Source organism: Panonychus citri, unplaced genomic scaffold (genome assembly GCF_014898815.1).
Source record: "Panonychus citri isolate SS breed McGregor unplaced genomic scaffold, ASM1489881v1 Contig00106, whole genome shotgun sequence".
In the NCBI taxonomy this organism is placed as follows: domain Eukaryota; kingdom Metazoa; phylum Arthropoda; class Arachnida; order Trombidiformes; family Tetranychidae; genus Panonychus; species Panonychus citri.
Window position 1 is genome coordinate 57552 of NW_026515511.1, and position 13198 is coordinate 70749.

General features: G+C 33.4%; 4 protein-coding genes, 1 long non-coding RNA gene and 1 pseudogene across 6 annotated transcripts; 1 reads left to right on the forward strand and 5 right to left on the reverse strand.

Annotated features, from left to right (window-relative positions):
- Positions 1 to 22: 22 nt before the first annotated feature.
- LOC128389220 (RNA-binding protein cabeza-like) lies at positions 23 to 1921 on the reverse strand. Its single transcript, XM_053348766.1, has 5 exons — positions 1450 to 1921; positions 1277 to 1374; positions 914 to 1211; positions 668 to 834; positions 23 to 456 (listed from the first exon to the last, which is right to left on the reverse strand). The coding sequence occupies exons 1-5, from the start codon at positions 1916 to 1918 to the stop codon at positions 187 to 189; spliced, it is 1302 nt and encodes a 433-aa protein (XP_053204741.1). The 5' UTR covers positions 1919 to 1921; the 3' UTR covers positions 23 to 186.
- A 55-nt stretch (positions 1922 to 1976) lies between these two features.
- LOC128389225 (GATA zinc finger domain-containing protein 15-like) lies at positions 1977 to 3571 on the reverse strand. The gene is made up of 2 exons (XM_053348770.1): positions 3370 to 3571; positions 1977 to 3301 (listed from the first exon to the last, which is right to left on the reverse strand). Exons 1-2 carry the CDS (start codon positions 3569 to 3571, stop codon positions 2556 to 2558), a joined length of 948 nt encoding a protein of 315 aa, XP_053204745.1. The 3' UTR covers positions 1977 to 2555.
- Positions 3572 to 4788: 1217 nt separating this feature from the next.
- On the reverse strand, positions 4789 to 6718 carry LOC128389214 (S-adenosylmethionine synthase-like). Its single transcript, XM_053348763.1, has 5 exons — positions 6502 to 6718; positions 5669 to 6345; positions 5356 to 5538; positions 5104 to 5237; positions 4789 to 5020 (listed from the first exon to the last, which is right to left on the reverse strand). The coding sequence occupies exons 1-5, from the start codon at positions 6566 to 6568 to the stop codon at positions 4918 to 4920; spliced, it is 1164 nt and encodes a 387-aa protein (XP_053204738.1). The 5' UTR covers positions 6569 to 6718; the 3' UTR covers positions 4789 to 4917.
- A 922-nt stretch (positions 6719 to 7640) lies between these two features.
- Positions 7641 to 9869, forward strand: LOC128389215 (NADH-cytochrome b5 reductase 2-like; annotated as a pseudogene).
- LOC128389216 (uncharacterized) lies at positions 9747 to 10533 on the reverse strand. Its single transcript, XM_053348764.1, has one exon. The coding sequence runs from the start codon at positions 10429 to 10431 to the stop codon at positions 9838 to 9840; it is 594 nt and encodes a 197-aa protein (XP_053204739.1). The 5' UTR covers positions 10432 to 10533; the 3' UTR covers positions 9747 to 9837.
- Positions 10534 to 10788: 255 nt separating this feature from the next.
- Positions 10789 to 13102, reverse strand: LOC128389217 (uncharacterized). Of its 2 annotated transcripts, XR_008325434.1 has the most exons (5): positions 12805 to 13102; positions 12588 to 12606; positions 12269 to 12426; positions 11336 to 12194; positions 10789 to 11221 (listed from the first exon to the last, which is right to left on the reverse strand). It is a non-coding gene; the product is annotated as an uncharacterized LOC128389217 (long non-coding RNA). The 2 variants fall into 2 exon arrangements; XR_008325433.1 differs by having other exon boundaries at positions 10789 to 12194.
- Between the last annotated feature and the right edge of the window lie 96 nt (positions 13103 to 13198).

Here is a 13198-nt window from a genome sequence, read left to right on the forward strand (position 1 = left end):
CTGAATTATGTCGATAAATAGCTTTACAAAAGGTCTTTTGACTTTAATCTTTGTTACCAGAGTTTTTTTTTGCTCATTTGAAAAAGTTAAAGAAGTTCTAATCCACGAGTATTAAATTGATATCTCTGTGGAAAAGTTGACCTTGACCGCATGACTTGAGATCTGAAGGAATTTAATAAGATCCTATCAATATGGTCCAGGACGTCTATCATGACCTCTGCGCATAGGTCCACCTCGCCCTCTCATTGGTGGACCACCACCTCCTCTACCCCCCCTTGGACCATCACCGCCACCACGACCTCGACCACTGCCCATATCACCGTCTCTAGGGCCAAAACCTCCTCGGCTACCTCCCATTCCTCCACGGCCCATTCCACGGCCACCACCTCGATCACCGGAGCCACCGCGACCTCCGCGCATACCTCCTCCATTACGTCTCATACCATCTCCTGCCATCTGTATTAATGGAAAAATTTTCATTTATTTTGGCGCCTTTAAAGGGTAAAATCAAGTTAAAAGCTAAACACATAAAATAGAATTCTGTGAAAAACAGAACGCAAATTTATCGCTTTTGAAACTATGCTCACTTGTCAAAAGATTTTGTAACAAAAAAAAACTCTAGTCGATTGGTACTCAATGGAAAATTCAAAATAAAAGAAAAAGTTACCTCTGAATGCAGTGAACCTCCATCTGAACCGCCCGGAGCTCCTCCAGGTTTTGGTGCTTGACATCGATTACATTCTGTCCTCCATGCGAAATTATTGTTCCCACAACTTGGATTAGGACAATTCCAGTCTCCATCTCTACCACCACCTCCAGATCGACCACCAGGTCCTTGAATAGATGATAAGAAATAAAAGAGAAACATATGAGTATCATGGTAAAGTAATCTCAGTAAATTAAAAAAACTAACCTCCGGGTCCACCTCCACCTCCGCGCCCAAATCCTCCACCCATGGGTCCACCTCGACCTCGACCTCCTCCACTGCCTCCTCCTCTACTTCCACCACGAACAAATCCACCTGGTGGTACTTTTCTTTGAGCCATTTCTACTTTAATTGTATTTCCCCACAGTTCTTTACCATTAAACCATGATATCGAGGAATTGGCAGTTGGAGGATCATCATAAGTTACAGTGGCTTCTCCTTTGCTTTGACCAGAGTCTTTATCTCTATAGATCCAAATTTTATCTCTACCAGTTTTTTTATCTTTCTGTAATATAAGAAAACAAAAATTAACATTGATTCAAATTGTATAAGATGAAGAAAATTACTTACTTTTATTAAACCAATGGAGCCAAAATATTCGGCAATATCAGTCTCAGTGGCTGTTTTTGGTAATCCCGAAACAAATACAGTGTCATGCATGTATTCAGCTAAAAAGAAAAAAGTGACAATGAGTTTAAACAAATCAAGTGACAAAAATACAAAATAAAACAAAAAATACAAACCTCCATGAGCTGAGTGTGAAGGTGGTCCCTGTGACTGATATCCACCGCCATAACCTCCTTGGGATGCATGTGAAGGTGGTCCTGGTGGTCCTTGTGATTGATATCCACCACCACCGCCACCACCATACCCTCCTTGAGCTCCATGTGAAGGTGGCCCGGGTGGTCCTTGAGATGAGTACCCACCTCCTCCTCCTCCACCACCACCACCACTACCATAACCGCCAGCAGTTGAATGTGAAGGTGGTCCAGGTGGACCTGGTGGACCCTGAGATTGATAACCACCGCCACCACCACTACCATAACCTCCTCCACCTCCATAGCCTCCACCACTAGGAGGATAACTAGAAGATGCATATCCACTAGAATTGTACCCGCCTGGAGCTGAATTAGATCCATATCCCCCTGCCATATAGCCTCCGCCATGAGAACTGCCAGAAGCACCATAGCCACTACTTTCATATGTGTCCATGTTTATTTTGTTTGAATAGACTTTCAAACAACTTTAAAAAAGAAAATCACAATTTAAATTTAGACAATAAGTTAATTAAATTTATTAATAATAAACCCAAAAAATAAATATTCCACAGAAACAAAAGAAAAGGATGAAAAGAGAGCAACTCGAAGGGAGAATGTGTGATACATACAATTGGCACGCGAGTCGCCACCTCTGTTTCTCTTTCTTTTGTTCGATTACAAGTGAAAAGAGAGATTCAAGAGATGAGAAAACAGAGGTGGCGACTCTTCTTCGAGATTGTTTGCAAGGAAAAGCTTATTCTTTGGTAGGAGGAGAAGAATATCCGCAAGTGCGCAGATTACAAATATGTGTATCTGGTATTACAATCGTAGAGAGAGAGAGAGAGAGAGACGGTAGAGAACAAGAAAGACAGAGGTTAGAATTCAAGAGAAAGGGAAGAGAGAGAGAGAGAGACTGAGCTCTTTACAACATGAGAGCATTTATTACAAATTTTCATAGGGTCGGTCTCTCTCCTTGGTGCTAACCCATTCAAATAGCTTACATTTGGTAGGCAAGTCTGTTAAATATTCGGTTAGCAGGAAAGAGAGAGAGAGAGAGAGAGAGAGAGGAAAAAGGAAAATTGAATCGGGATTTAAGGTCGATTATTGCGTTGCCAGAATGATGGTTTATTCCATGGGCAATATCGAAGTGTATGAGCTTTTGCTCCACCGCCATTCTGACAAATGGGACAATTGTAACAGCGAAGAACAGGACAGATAATGTTACCCTCTGGACATTTGAGAATGTGACTCTTGTAAAATGCCGGTGGATGACCATTGTTTTTACAGAAAACACATTCGGTGCAAGTTGGATTACGTCGACGAACCCTTGGTGGAACATAAGAAGCTTGAAGACCATTTAAAGTACTGTTAGCAGCCAATGAATTATCAGAGTTATTATAACTACTATTGACCATAGAATGATGATTGTTATTATTACCAATACCAAAGGAATTATTGGTATTATTATTGATGGTGTTTGGATTAGTCGAGTGTTGTTGATGTCCAGTGGTAAGATTGTTATGATAATTATTGGTATTATCTCTGTTGGAATTAGTTGCAGGATTGATGGAATTATAATTATGCGAGTTAATTTGATTGTTATTGGTGTTTGATAAGTGATTTGAATTTATATGATTACGGGGAGTGACCGAGAAAGAAGAAAATAAATCCCTGGTTCCAATAGGAGGGCAACTTCTCGGTGGAGCGATCCATTGATTGTTATAATCATAACTGTTTAATCCTTTGGTATTAAATGGGTTTGAATTAATACCATTGATTGCATGAGTTAAATTACTAGAATAGAGGCCACCACCATTACCATCAACACCAGTGGTACCTCAATGGTACCACAATTAGAATTGTTGTTAACACTATTACTATTATTAGTAATATTGTTATTCTCACCAGCGGGTGTAAGATTAGAGGTAGAATTTAGATTACCACTAAAATTGAACAATCCATGTTGATCATTGGTTGACCATCCACTTGAAAAGAGTCCATTAAACCGATCTACCAGTAGATTGGAATGAGAAAATTCAGAAGCCTTGAGATTGAAATCAATGGGCTCCGAGAATTTGGGTGGACGACGCTTAGAAAAACTATCCATTGCCATTGGAGAAGAAGAAGATTAGATGGAAGATTAGATGAGGAGAGACAAAGATTAAAGATGGAGATACACAACACACAATAAAGAAGAAGAAGAAAAAAATAATCAAATTCTAATCAAAGGCAGAAAAACGAACAATCACAAAATGATTAGATTATCTAATGAGAGAAGGTAAAATTTAGAGAATAATCAATAAATTGTTGACAAGGTAAATAAAAGAATAGAATAAAATTACTCGGTGATTAACTGTAAGGGAAAAGATTTGATTAAACTGATTAAGATTCACATTGACTGTTTGGCTTTTTAATAAGCAGATTAACAAGTGATCAGGCTCATTGTTTTTCCCTCCAACTTTTCACAATCTTAACCATTGATAAGAGAAGAGGGAAATTAATTTGTTCTTTCGTTGAAAGAGAACAAATTGACTGGAGGGAGAATGAGGGAGAACCAGGAACGAGAGAGACACTTTTCTTCTTATCGCAACTGTAACATTGTCTCTTCGTAATCATCATCATTTTTTTCATCATCTTCTCATCATTTTCTCACCAATCGTCATGCGAACATAATTATTGGTATTTGTTTGTTGTTCTAAAAAGCTCATGACTCATACATTTGTTTTTCCCTCATTTGTTTTCTTGCAATTCTTTCCCTTGGCTTTTAATTGTTGACAATTAGGTTCATCAAAAGATGTTATTTCTTTTCGTTTAAATTGTTTCTCAAACAATTAGACCAACCACAGAGTCTAATTAGTTGACAATCTCAAGGGAAACAAATTGTAATTTCTTCAAAATACCACAAAAAGTGAGATGAAAAATTTAATCTTCTTTTCTATTGGTCATCAAATTAACATTTTCACATCTATTGGTTAGTTTTGATTCTCTAACAGATTAATCAGATTAGATTGATTATTGATCTTGTTTGGTGATTATGATTGGCAACTTTTTCCTTCCGTTCAATGTTTTCCCATCAATTTGATTTTCGATTTTTTTCCTCGAAAACAATCAACTTGATTCTCTTCTTCTTCTTTTAATCCATTGCCGTAATCTCAACGTTCCAAACTTAATTTCTTAGATATTATTATTGAACAATTGATTGTTAATCGAACTGTCATTTCGTTTTTTTATTCTTAATGGTTGAATTATACTTTGACTCACTTTTTAGTTGTGGGTTAAAATTGTCTTAGTTAACCAAGAAAACAAAAACAAACTAATGAAAAATTTTAAGCGCAATTTTTTAATTATTGATTCAACATAATTGCTAATCCGAAAAATGAATGAAAAGATGTTACAATATTCAGATTATTGCAAAAGTGAAAAAAAGTTATAAGATTTCAGAAGATGTTTAATTTAAAGTTGAAGTTGTTTCGCTACCTCCCACGGGAACCCTTCCCTTCCAAAGTGACCCCAAACTGCCGTTTTTGAAAAGATCGGTTTTCGAAGACCCAATTCCCTGAAAACAAAAATGGAAAACAAAAAGTTAGTGAAAAAAAGTTGAAATTATTTTCTCTAGTGGTTAAGGAGAGAAATAATTACTTAATGATTGTTCCAGGTCTTAGGTCAAAGTTTTTCATAACTATATCATGCAGTTGTTTTGACGATAAAGATGAAGTTCCATAAGAAAATACTGTAACTGAAAGAGGCTCTGAGATACCAATGGCATATGAGATCTAAATTAATGAAATAAGAGATTTAATTAAATGTCAAGAGATTAATGAACGATCAACGATTAATTAAATGAGTCAGATTACTCTTGTTTATATTATCTTGTTATCGGTTAATATTTACCTGGACACTACATCGTCTGCATAGTCCACTTTTAACAAGCGATTTAGCGACCCATCGAGCGGCATAGGCTCCAGATCGATCTACTTTAGTAGCGTCTTTACCAGAAAAAGCTCCTCCTCCGTGAGCACCCCAACCTCCATAAGTATCGACGATTATCTTACGTCCAGTGAGACCGGCATCAGCCTGACAGAGGGTAAAAAGAGAGAGAGAGAGAGAGAGAGAGAGAATATCAATAAATGATTGATTGATCCAATATTTAGAAGCGTATCTTTCGTGTTAAATGAATAAAAAGTCACTTAAATAGTCAACTTACCAATGGACCGCCAGTGATGAACTTCCCACAAGGATTGATGTGATAGATTGTTTTATCATCCAAATATTTGTCAGGAATAACAACTTTAATCACCTTTTCCATAATTTCTTTCTTAAGTTGATCCATTTCAATCTCTGGTGAATGTTGAACAGAGATAACAATAGTATGAACTCTTGATGGTATAGCGGCTCCTTTATCGAAACGATATTCACAGGTAACCTGAGTTTTGGAATCAGGTCGAGCCCAAGCAAATGTACCATCACGTCTAAGTTGAGATAATTTTTCATTCAATTTATGAGAAAGAACAACAGTTAAAGGCATACACTCTTCAGTCTCATCAGTAGCATAGCCAAACATTAACCCTTGATCTCCAGCACCTAAATGTTCATCATCTTTATCAGTCCAAACACCTTGGGAAATTTCTTGAGCTTGATGTTCAATGGCAACCAGAACATTACAAGTTTTATAATCGAAACCTTTATCACTACTATCAAATCCAATGTGTTTAACTGTTTGACGAACAACATCTTGATAATCAACGTGAGCAGAAGAGGTAATCTCGCCAAAAACCATGACTAACCCGGTTTTACTAATAGACTCACATGCAACCTTAGCATATGGATCCAATGCAAGGTGAGCATCCAAAACAGCATCACTAACCTGGTCACAAAGTTTATCTATTAGTGCATAGCAACAAAGAGAACAATATAACACAAATAGAAAAGGTTAAAAATAACAACACAGTAAAATAATTAAAAGAGAACAAAAGAGAAAGAGAAAGAGAGAGAGAGAACAAAAAGAGAACAATAATAAAAAAAGAAATTCTAATTTACCTGGATGTCCCTCTCCCACAGATTCAGAGGTGAACAGGAATGTACCATCGTCATCAATTGAATTCATCCTGATTGAAATTCGATCAAATTGATTGTTAATTAGAAAAAAATTTAGAAGATGAAAAAAATTTAATCAATTGTGATAAAAGAATGAGATAAAACTACAATTAGACCAAAGGATGAAGACACCACGAGGATTTAAGGAGTAAAAGTAACAAGATAAATGAAAATTCATCTCGGAAATGCTGAGAAAGAAAGAATTCCATCAACGCCATCTATTGTTTGAAAAGAATAGAAGTTAATTTATTTTCTTTAATTACAATTAATCATTTTGTTTAGAAAATGAATTTTTAATTGTTACCAATAAATCAGCGTAACTGTCAATTAGCTCGTATATTGTATTTACTTAATATCGTTTTAATGTTTTAACTTTAGTTCAGAACTTTGGTTTAATCTTAACAACGACAACAATCAACTTGAATGTACTTGAAGTGAATTAGCTGATAATTAATTTGTTCCGATAACAATTAAAATTAAAGAATAACTTTTACCTTGAACCTTAATTGTTAAAAAGTTGGAAAGAGGAAAACTAATCTACTTTAATTGTTGTTGTTGTTACTTAATATCATATAAGGCAAATTGACTAATAGACAAAGTAATTTAATATTTAATTAGAAAATGCAATTTAACAATCAATTTACAAGGAAATTGATCAACTAACAACAATTAGTGATAAGTTATTTGTTTAATGAAATTAGATGATACGATTAATCTTCTCGGAAGTTAATTAAATGTTAATTAGTTGAAAGAAAAGTTTTTAAATAGTTAATTAAAAGATCAATTTCCTTTAATCATAATCTCATCATTTTCATTCATTGAAATTGAAAACAAACAAACTAATCAACAATTAACTATATGAATCGTAATCGTAATTGTGATTACAATTTAATTTCTACTCTTTCAACAATTATACTAATCAAATTGGTGAAGGAAAACCAATCAATCATTAACATAATACTCTAATGGATTGATTAATCCATTAGTCGTAACCATCGTTGATTAAACTAATCATTGACCCGATAATGATTAAAAAAAGGTGATTGATTAAGTGTAGATGTTTGATTTTGTCACAATTAAGTACCGACAATTTAAGTACATAAAGAGACTTTGACAATCTGCTCAATTCGCACTCAAAGTCAAGGTTTCAATCCAAATTGTTGTTATAACAATTAACTCGGTGACAAGGTAACAATCAACAATCAACGATCCATATTTCCATTAAATTTAATTAACTTTTCCATCATAACGATTACAACATTTTCTCATTTTCAGCTTATCTCTTGTACTCTTCATGTCTCATCATATGTTTTCTGTTTGTTACTCAACCGAAAGACTCAGTTGATGTTTACACTTTTACTTTGATTGTTGTTCCTCATTTTTAATTGATTTCTATTTAATTTCTATTATTAGTGTCACATCGTTGATTGTTTACCAATATGGGAATTGTGGTGAGTAATTATAACGTCAACAATAAATTAATTAGTTTCCCAGTTTCAGTTTTCATCCCTTCTTATTGGTTTGTTTACTTATTTTTTGTCATTCGTTTCTATCTAATCCTTGGGCCTAATTAATTTTTGTTTTTCCTTCTTTTTAAAGGCTAATTCAGCTGTAATTGGTTCTATTACTACATTAATTGTTGGTATTTTTATATTTCTATGGATTAAAAAGGGTAAATCAAAAAGTAAAAAGAGATTACTGATGGATTCTAATGTCAAGTATCAAGTTCCATTGCTTGGTAAAGAGGTAATTACTATTTTCCTTTTACTCTTTGAACCTCAATTGTTGAATTGAAGGAAAATGGGTCAAATTCTGGTTAATCAGGTAGTCAGATATCTAATTGTCTTTTTAATTTTTTATGTATAGAATATCAATTGGAATACTCGACGCTTTAGATTCGGTTTACCTACGGAAGATTCTGTTCTAGGTGTTGGTCCTGGTGAACATATTTATCTATCGGCTAAAATCAACGGCGATTTAGTAATTCGTCCTTATTCACCAATCACTGGCGATGAAACCAAAGGCTATTTCGATCTCATTATCAAAGTGAGTATCTTGATGTCTTACAGCTTAAAACAGAGACTTTGGCATCTTCGTTTTGAAGAGTAAATCAACTTATCGATTGTAAATCTTGACAAAATGGTTACCAATCAACCTCATCAACAAGTACTCAAGTCTAATAACAATTTGTGTCTTATTTGGATACAAAACCATTACATGTTAGCTTAGTTATCAAATTAAATCGTCAGAGGTTTTGATAAATCCAGATAACCACTAATGTTATGAGAAACAATATGATGAAAGTTTCATATGATCTGAACAAGATGATTAAATTGGATATAATCAATATATTGATTTCAAATTCAACGTATTGTAGATCAATGTCAATTATATTTTCTCATCACGTTACATTTACATTATTTTCAGGTTTATTTTGCTAACCAAAACCCAAAGTATCCTAATGGAGGAAAAATGTCTCAATACTTGGAAAGTATGAAAATAGGAGAGACAATTGATATTCGAGGTCCTGATGGAAGAGCGATTTACATTGGTAATGGTGATTTTCTTATTAAGAAAAAGAAAACTGATCCATTGGTTAAATACCATTACGATAAATTGGGTATGATCGCTGGTGGAACTGGCCTTACACCTTTGTTTGCCGTTTTACGTGAGATTATTTCAAATCCGGAGGATAAGACACAAGTTTCATTCCTATTTGCAAATCATACATCAGATGATATTCTTTTACGTGAAGAATTGGACCAATAGCGTCAAGATTTCCCGACCAAGTTAAAATCCATTACACTTTAGGTAAATCAGAAGAGGGTTGGCAACACAAAGTGGGTCGGGTTGATGATAATATGATCCGAGATTGTTTGTTCCCACCAGCTGATGATACGATGATTATGATGTGTGGTCCACCGGCTATGGTCAAGGAAACACTTCAACCAACATTGGACAAAATGGGTTACAGTGAATTGAGAAGACATGTTTTTTAAAGAGGATCCATTTCAATTTCTCTGTCAATTCCTTGGCCCCTTCCTTAAAGATCTCACAATCTACTTCTCTACAGAGGAAATGTGAACATTTACAAGGATCAAGTATTAATACTTAAAAGATGAATGGATAACAGTTAAAATGGAAGGGATAAATTACTATTTTGAAAAATCAAATAGAAACAGTCAATAGACCTGATGGAATCCATTCATCTACATGCTACTACTTATGTGCAATTACAGATATATAAATATGTTTGTAAAAAAAGGAGATTTACATGACTCAATTAAATTTTGCAGAATTATTTTGTTGAATTATGTTTAACTTTTTAACTACTTCTTTGTGAACAGTATTACGATAAGATCTTAAAGTTGATTCGTAATGTTGAATAGTTGGTAAATCCAATCCAATCTCAGCGAAGGCGCGATTAAGTAAATCAATGAAATCATTTGGACCTCTAAAGTGTTTGGAATCATCTGAAGATCTTAATAGATGTGTCAGTTTCTTAAGATAATCACCAGTGATTTGGGTTAATATCTCAATGATACTTTCACTGGTCTCATGGAATCCAGCATGAGTAGTAATCAGAATGATAGATCGTTTCAACAATTGTTGGACAGATTCTTGACTTAAGAATCGTGATAGGTGATCATAATCATCACTAGAAGAAGCTTGTTTAAGTTCTAAACATTGAAGATCATCAGAGGAAATAAGAAAATCAGAAGATGAAGATGAAGATGAGGAACCGGCTTGATCCAATTTGGTTAACAATCGGAGTAATTGAATAGTATTAATAACAACCGGATTACCAACAGGAAGATCATTGATATCGATCAACTTCTTATCATAATGACTGATAAAAACAGGTTCATTCATCCTTAAACAGAAACAGAGAACAATTAACTAGAAATAAGATTAACAAGGTTAATCAGCAATTAATCAATGAAGGAAAACAATTGAACTAAAATTTGAACACAAAACCGAAAAAAAGTGAAAATGTAAACAAATCGAAAGTGTTGCCATCTAACAACAGGAAAGGAAACTAATCAAGATGAACTTTTTTCTTGTATCAAAATGAAAGAAATGATCAACTAATTAGAATCAAAATTAATTAAAAGAAAATTAAAAAATCAGTTTACAATAATTGTAATTAACGTTTAATTTACTTCATTGATTGTTGTTTAACAGTGAAAATTATATTGATTAAGAAAAAATTGTTAACCTAACCCATGATAATCATAGAACTGAATTTATAATCAACTGATTGTGGAATAAAAAACTTTCCTAATTGTTATAATATTTGATTTTTGCTCATTTTGAACAATTTAATTAAATTAGAAAATTTTATTGTAACAATTAAATTGGTTCTGTTTTTTATATGATTTCTATAAGGATTTAATTGTTGATTGAAAATGAATCTCTTTTTGTTTGGGATTGTTATTTTTTCTTATTAATTGTGATCAGTTTAATGTTTTCAATTTTATGTATAAAATTCCAAATTAACAATTAACTTTGTTGTTGTTGTTGTTGAGCAATTTGTGATTAGTTTAATGATTTAATTATCATGCTCTGGGTTTAATACTTGGTAATATCGTTAATGGTTTCCAATTGTTTAATATCAATTGTCGATCCACACATTGGACAAACGGGTTCACGATTTAATAGCCTGGAAAATATTGATTATATTGATGGTTGTGATTTAATAGTGATGGTTCATTGTTTTTTGATTGTTGCTAATCAGTTAAATCAAGTAAGAAATTAGCGAAAATATCAACATTACCTGTTGAAGTTGCTAATTTAAAAGCTTCATCGGTACACTTGGAAAGGATTAGAAATTTAATCGCAGATTCGATATCGTTGATCTTTTGGAAAATCAAGCGATCATTTTAGCTCCTTCTAAACTACCAGAATCTTTTACCAATCTAACGGCTTCACTTGGATTAAGCTTATCGAGAAGAAGACGAACCGAATCAATCGTTAATCCAGAGCTTAGATAAGCTTTAACATCTTCTTTGTAATCACCTTGACTTTCCTTGATTCGGCCATATTGATTAAGAATATCAACATTAGTTAAGGAAAACTTATCGATCAATTGTCCAACTTTTAGTGTATTTCGAACGGACAAATATAATTTAGCCACTTTTTCACCATCACCACCCTGTTCATAAAGTTGAGTAGCTTCTGAATAAAGTTTCAACGATTCCAATATAGAATCACATTCAATGTGTAATTCATGGTCATCAACCAATTCCAAAGCAGCTTCAACTTATTCGATTCAAATATCATGAAACTCATGATATAAAGATTCCCATGTCAGTTAATCTCAGGAGAAATAGATTCTTCTTATTGAGAATTAGACTAACACAATTATTACCTGTCGATGAATTAATTGTATCTCGAGGTTGAATTGTGGTAAAGGTTAAAAATGAAGGTTAACCTTTAAATTTCTTTTACTCGTTCCAACGGCAAGAAGATGATCTTTTTTTGACCAAACCAACATGGTTAACATGTCACGAACATCGGTGTCAACTCTAGACATCTTATGGACACTCGAATCCCAAAGGTAAATTATCGGTGATTTACCACTAATTGCACCTAAAATATTACCTTCAACATTCCATGAAAGTCCAGTACACTGACTGGGCACAATAAAGAAAATAGAAAATAATTTAATTTCTTTTTCTTGATTGTTTGTTTCGTCTTTTCTAATTACCCTGGTAAATTAATTGTATCGATTTTATTTCCATGTCAATCATGAACTATCACCGTATTATCATAGCCCATTGTAACCAGGTAACTTGCTTTATTCGGCTGCCAAATTATGAACACAGGACCCGAACCATGGGTTCGTTCAGGTATAGTGAGTACACGCTGATTAATAACAATGATATAAAACAATGAACGATTAAATCTCGATAATCTTGAACTTCCCATTTGCCTCGAGAAAAACAATTGAAACAAATGAATGACCAGAATATTGGTCGTGATCATTGAATTTCAATAGATTGCAATCGAAAGGAAATCAAACTTACTTTCATAATTATTTGTTTCCTAATAATTTAAACGAGTGAATAAAAAACAAGAATAATAATTTACTCAACAATTAAAACTCTTAATAAATCAGATATTATTGTTAACAATGTTGATGAATTAAAATAAACAATTGGTTTCATGGATTCAATTAGATTGAAAACAAAAACAAACCAAAAATTTGTGATCATCAAATTGATTTAGTTGTTAATAATTTACCTGGATGTCCCTCTCCCACAGATTCAGAGGTGAACAGGAATGTATCATCGTCATCAATTGAATTCATCCTGATTGAATAGTTGGTAAATCCAATCCAATCTCAGCGAAGGCGCGATTAAGTAAATCAATGGAATCCTTTGGACCTCTAAAGTGTTCATTCATCCTTAAACAGAAACAGAGAACAATTAACTAGAAATAAGATTAAAAAGGTTAATCAGCAATTAATCAATGAAGGAAAACAATTGAAGTTCAATTATTGAACTAAATTAATCAGTAATTATTTGAACACAAAACCGAAAAAGAAGTGAAAAATGTAAACAAATCGAAAGTGCTGCCATCTAACAACAGGAAAGGAAACTAATCATGTTGAACTTTTTTCTTGTATCAAAATGAA

What these genes read in the sequence shown, in the direction of transcription:
- LOC128389216 (XM_053348764.1), bottom strand. Translation starts at nt 10,431, where the DNA reads ATGAATGAACCTGTTTTTATCAGTCATTATGATAAGAAGTTGATCGAT.
- LOC128389220 (XM_053348766.1), bottom strand. Translation starts at nt 1,918, where the DNA reads ATGGACACATATGAAAGTAGTGGCTATGGTGCTTCTGGCAGTTCTCAT. An exon ending in TTCACACTCAGCTCATGGAG is followed by an intron (nt 1,375 to 1,449) that starts GTTTGTATTTTT and finishes TTTTCTTTTTAG; the next exon opens with CTGAATACATGCATGACACT. An exon ending in AGGTGGAGGTGGACCCGGAG is followed by an intron (nt 835 to 913) that starts GTTAGTTTTTTT and finishes CATCTATTCAAG; the next exon opens with GACCTGGTGGTCGATCTGGA.
- LOC128389225 (XM_053348770.1), bottom strand. Translation starts at nt 3,571, where the DNA reads ATGGATAGTTTTTCTAAGCGTCGTCCACCCAAATTCTCGGAGCCCATT. An exon ending in CTCTAATCTTACACCCGCTG is followed by an intron (nt 3,302 to 3,369) that starts GTGAGAATAACA and finishes GGTACCATTGAG; the next exon opens with GTACCACTGGTGTTGATGGT.
- LOC128389214 (XM_053348763.1), bottom strand. Translation starts at nt 6,568, where the DNA reads ATGAATTCAATTGATGACGATGGTACATTCCTGTTCACCTCTGAATCT. An exon ending in TCATCACTGGCGGTCCATTG is followed by an intron (nt 5,539 to 5,668) that starts GTAAGTTGACTA and finishes ACCCTCTGTCAG; the next exon opens with GCTGATGCCGGTCTCACTGG. An exon ending in GCAGACGATGTAGTGTCCAG is followed by an intron (nt 5,238 to 5,355) that starts GTAAATATTAAC and finishes TCATTAATTTAG; the next exon opens with ATCTCATATGCCATTGGTAT.